Source organism: Triticum urartu, chromosome 4 (genome assembly GCF_003073215.2).
Source record: "Triticum urartu cultivar G1812 chromosome 4, Tu2.1, whole genome shotgun sequence".
NCBI classification, from domain to species: Eukaryota; Viridiplantae; Streptophyta; class Magnoliopsida; order Poales; family Poaceae; genus Triticum; species Triticum urartu.
This window is the reverse complement of record NC_053025.1, coordinates 127457680-127461198: the sequence shown is the minus strand read 5'-3', so window position 1 is coordinate 127461198 and position 3519 is coordinate 127457680. Positions and strand designations below refer to the sequence as shown.

Genomic DNA, 3519 nt, shown 5'->3' with positions numbered 1-3519 from the left:
GATGTAGTTCTCCCAGGGTAGGCAATGGCTGCTCTCTCTGTTGTGATTCAGCACCGGAGCAAGCCCCGGGATCAAGCCCTTAGTGCTGCTGGGGGGGAGTTTTTGGGTGCGGGCGGCGGCCTAGGCAGCATACAATCTGTCGGAATTGGGCGACGATGGCAACGACGGGGTGGCCAAGTGTGTTGATGGGAGAGGGAATTTCCAATGTGCCCCCTACTGGCAGGCCATAAGGAGGACAAAGGCGGGCATCATGTGTGTCTGCGCCGACGCAAACCAAAACCAAATTTGAGCTTGAAATGGGTCACGCGCGGGCAAAAGGCAGACGTTGTTCGTTAGCCTCGACGTGTTGGGCCGCGGTTCGTGTCCGTTTCAACACAAACGAACACGCGCGGACAGAATGCGTCAGCATGATGGAGTTGCCCTCACTCCCTCCATCCCATAATATAGTGCATATTGATTTACATGAAGGTCAACCTCACAAGTTTTGACCAACAATATTGAGAAAATTATCCCACAATACCAAATATATATCGTATGAATATATATTTTATGATGAATATATTGGTTTTGTTTTGGTATTCTAGATGTTGAGTATGTTTTTTCTATATAATATTGTTTGTCAAATTTTATGAATACATATAGTATTTTGATGAAGGCTAATTATCTGCGAACCAACATGTGGTAGGATGGTTAGAAGGATAGTGGTATATTCAGCCCATCAAGATTCAAGTCCTAATGCTCGTATTATTCCTAGATTTATTTTAGCATTTTCGGCAATGCTTTTCTGTGAGATTCAAAAAAAAAAGTTAGTAAAGAAACACTGACAAGTACTCCCTCCGTTTCATAAATTTCTTGTCGTCGTACTCCATATTAGTTTAAAGTTGAATTAAGACAACGACAAGAACTATGGAAAGAGGGAATAGATATTACCAAACGATTAGTAGTCGCTATCGATGGATCGCCAACCAAAACTCTATGACCCTATCTCTGTGGCACGTACTTGCCGCATACGTGGAAAACATTGTCGCGCTCAACTAAGGATTAATTGCCCATCGATCATATTCAGACGCGTCGCGTGGATAAGTCTTTGAACACGGCGATGGGCTCACATCAATAAACACAGGTACAATTTCTTATGTTCGATCCCCGCCGGCCCTGGCTTAGTTTATCCGTCGTCGTGATCTCATCGATCGGCATGGCTGGCTATTGTGCAAGGTGAGCGATGCAATAACATGCATGCTCGAAGTTTCAGAAATATAATAAGAATATAAATCTAGTCAATCAACGATCGAGAGAGAAATTTAATTTACTTCCTCAGGACAATGAAAGGTACTCTACGCGATTTTTCTCGCCGTACTGTACGAGTCTACTCCTCCTCAGAATCAACAAGATATGGAAGCTATTCACACCGGAAGTGCGTGCGTCATGCTCATGACGAGAGACGTCTGTGAGACTCGGCGAGTTATTCGTGCGGCGTGCCTGACCAGCCATGTAAACTTGTAAAGCCATCAACACGGAAGACGATGCGCATGCCATGTCACGCGCACACAGGCATGCATATGCCGATGCGCCCATGAAACACACGAGCAATGCAAAAACAAAACGAGAGACACTACACGCAGTCACGCACGGTAGCAACCTCTTCGGCCTCGGCTGTTGGTAGACGGACAAACGGTTTTTCCCATTTAGTACAAAATTTACGACTAGAGCATCACAGCCTAGCTAGGGAGGACGGTCAAGGTCAATGGAAATGGCAGGGGAGGAATGATGAGCAAGCGATCCCCCACATGGCCCAGCTAAACCCCACCCCTCTCCTCAATTAACTATCCCATCACCTCTCTTAGTCAAATTACAGCATATATAAACTGCACGCGGCGTATCACCATCCCACACGAGACAATATACCAACAGCACACTCGCATAGTCGCATTGCACGCAATCAATCCCATTCCCAGCTCGCCTACTCACCACCACCGGGCACCGGAACCAAGCTTTATACACCCCTCCAGCGTACACGCCGACGTAGCCTCGCAGAGCTAAGCTGAACTATATATCCTAGCTAGCGTACCGGCGATGTCGTCGACGGGGGCGCGCAGGGGCGTTGGCAGCGGCGGCGGCGGCGGGCACTTCCCGGTGGGCCGGCGCCGCCACGTGGCGGTGGTCGACACCGGGTGCAGCTGCCGCCCGCGCCGCCCCAGGATGCTGCTCAGCCTGCCGTCCTTCCTCAAGCCTTCCTCCGCGAGCAAGGCACCGGCGGCGCCGGCGAGGAGCACCAGCTCGTCCAGCCTCTTCCCGTCGTCCTCCTCCACCGCCTCCTTCTCCACCAGCTACGCCTCCTCCAACTGCTCCAACTACTACTCCTCCTACCATGGCTTCGGCGCCGCCCCCAAGCTACATCAGCAGCAAGAGCACCTTCCCTCCGCCAAGGAGGCGCCGGCCTCGCCGGTCAGGAGGCAGCCGGCGAGCATGAAGAAGAAGCAGAAGAAGAGGTATTACGCGGAGAACAAAGCAGCTATGGCGGAAGCGGGGCCGGAGGAGGACGTGGGGCTGGCAGTGGAGAAGGACTCGTCGGACCCGCGCGCCGACTTCCGGGAGAGCATGGTGCAGATGGTGGTGGAGACGGGGCTGTGCAGCTGGGACGACCTCCGCAGCATGCTCCGCCGCCTGCTCGCCCTCAACTCGCCGCGCCACCACGCCGCCATCCTCACCGCCTTCGCCGAGCTCTGCGCCCAGCTAGCCTCGCCGCCCCCGCCGGCGACATCGTCGTACCACTACCAGCTCTAGCTAGCAAGCAAGCTAGCCAGCCAACTGAGGTCTCGAGATCCTGGCACCACCCCGCGTGCCAGCGCCGGCGCCGCGCATTCCCGGCCAGGCTGCCGGGTGGTGATAGGATCTCGTAGAAGAAACAAAGGTCGCTAGTACCGCTAGTACGAGCACTAGGACAAAAGCCCATTAAAAAAATTAGTAGTACCAGGTGTTTGATTTCTGGAGTCTGTTCTTGTTGGTGGGTTATTAGTTTCTTAAATGTTTAGTTTGCTTTGCAAGTTATTTTAGTGCTTAGTATGTATTGCGAGGAGTTTGTGCTAGTGTGTGCCTAGTTAGTGCATGGCCTTTGGTTTTGTGTGAAGGTCCATGCATGGACAGTGCCACTACAATAATTGGTAGGGTTTGCTAATTACAGAGTGAGTAACTAAGCTATCTACGATTCTACGTATGTCAAAGTCCGAGTGTAGTGTTTTGTGTTATATGAAGCCCTTGTAACTTTACTACTGAATGAGACTGTGTTCTAGCGCTAGTTTCCAAAAAAAGAAGAAGACTGTGTTCTAGCTTACAGTGAAATTTATTTTGGGTAAGTTAATTTTCTTGACCATTAGATTAAGATCGAACGCCGTCCTCTTTTCTTCTTCCTCCAGCTTTCTTCCTCCAACCATTCCTCCTCCCATAATATCGACTTAATCAAATTGTAGATTCAGTTAATATTACCGGCCAGTTGCATCTTTCAGAGGCGAGGGCTGAGCC

General features: G+C 50.7%; 1 protein-coding gene across 1 annotated transcript; it reads left to right on the top strand.

Annotated features, from left to right (window-relative positions):
- Positions 1 to 1881: 1881 nt before the first annotated feature.
- On the top strand, positions 1882 to 3214 carry LOC125553680 (transcription repressor OFP8-like). Its single transcript, XM_048717427.1, has one exon. The coding sequence runs from the start codon at positions 2074 to 2076 to the stop codon at positions 2782 to 2784; it is 711 nt and encodes a 236-aa protein (XP_048573384.1). The 5' UTR covers positions 1882 to 2073; the 3' UTR covers positions 2785 to 3214.
- Positions 3215 to 3519: the final 305 nt, after the last annotated feature.

Coding starts and splice junctions, on each gene's coding strand:
- LOC125553680 (XM_048717427.1), top strand. CDS start 2,074: ATGTCGTCGACGGGGGCGCGCAGGGGCGTTGGCAGCGGCGGCGGCGGC.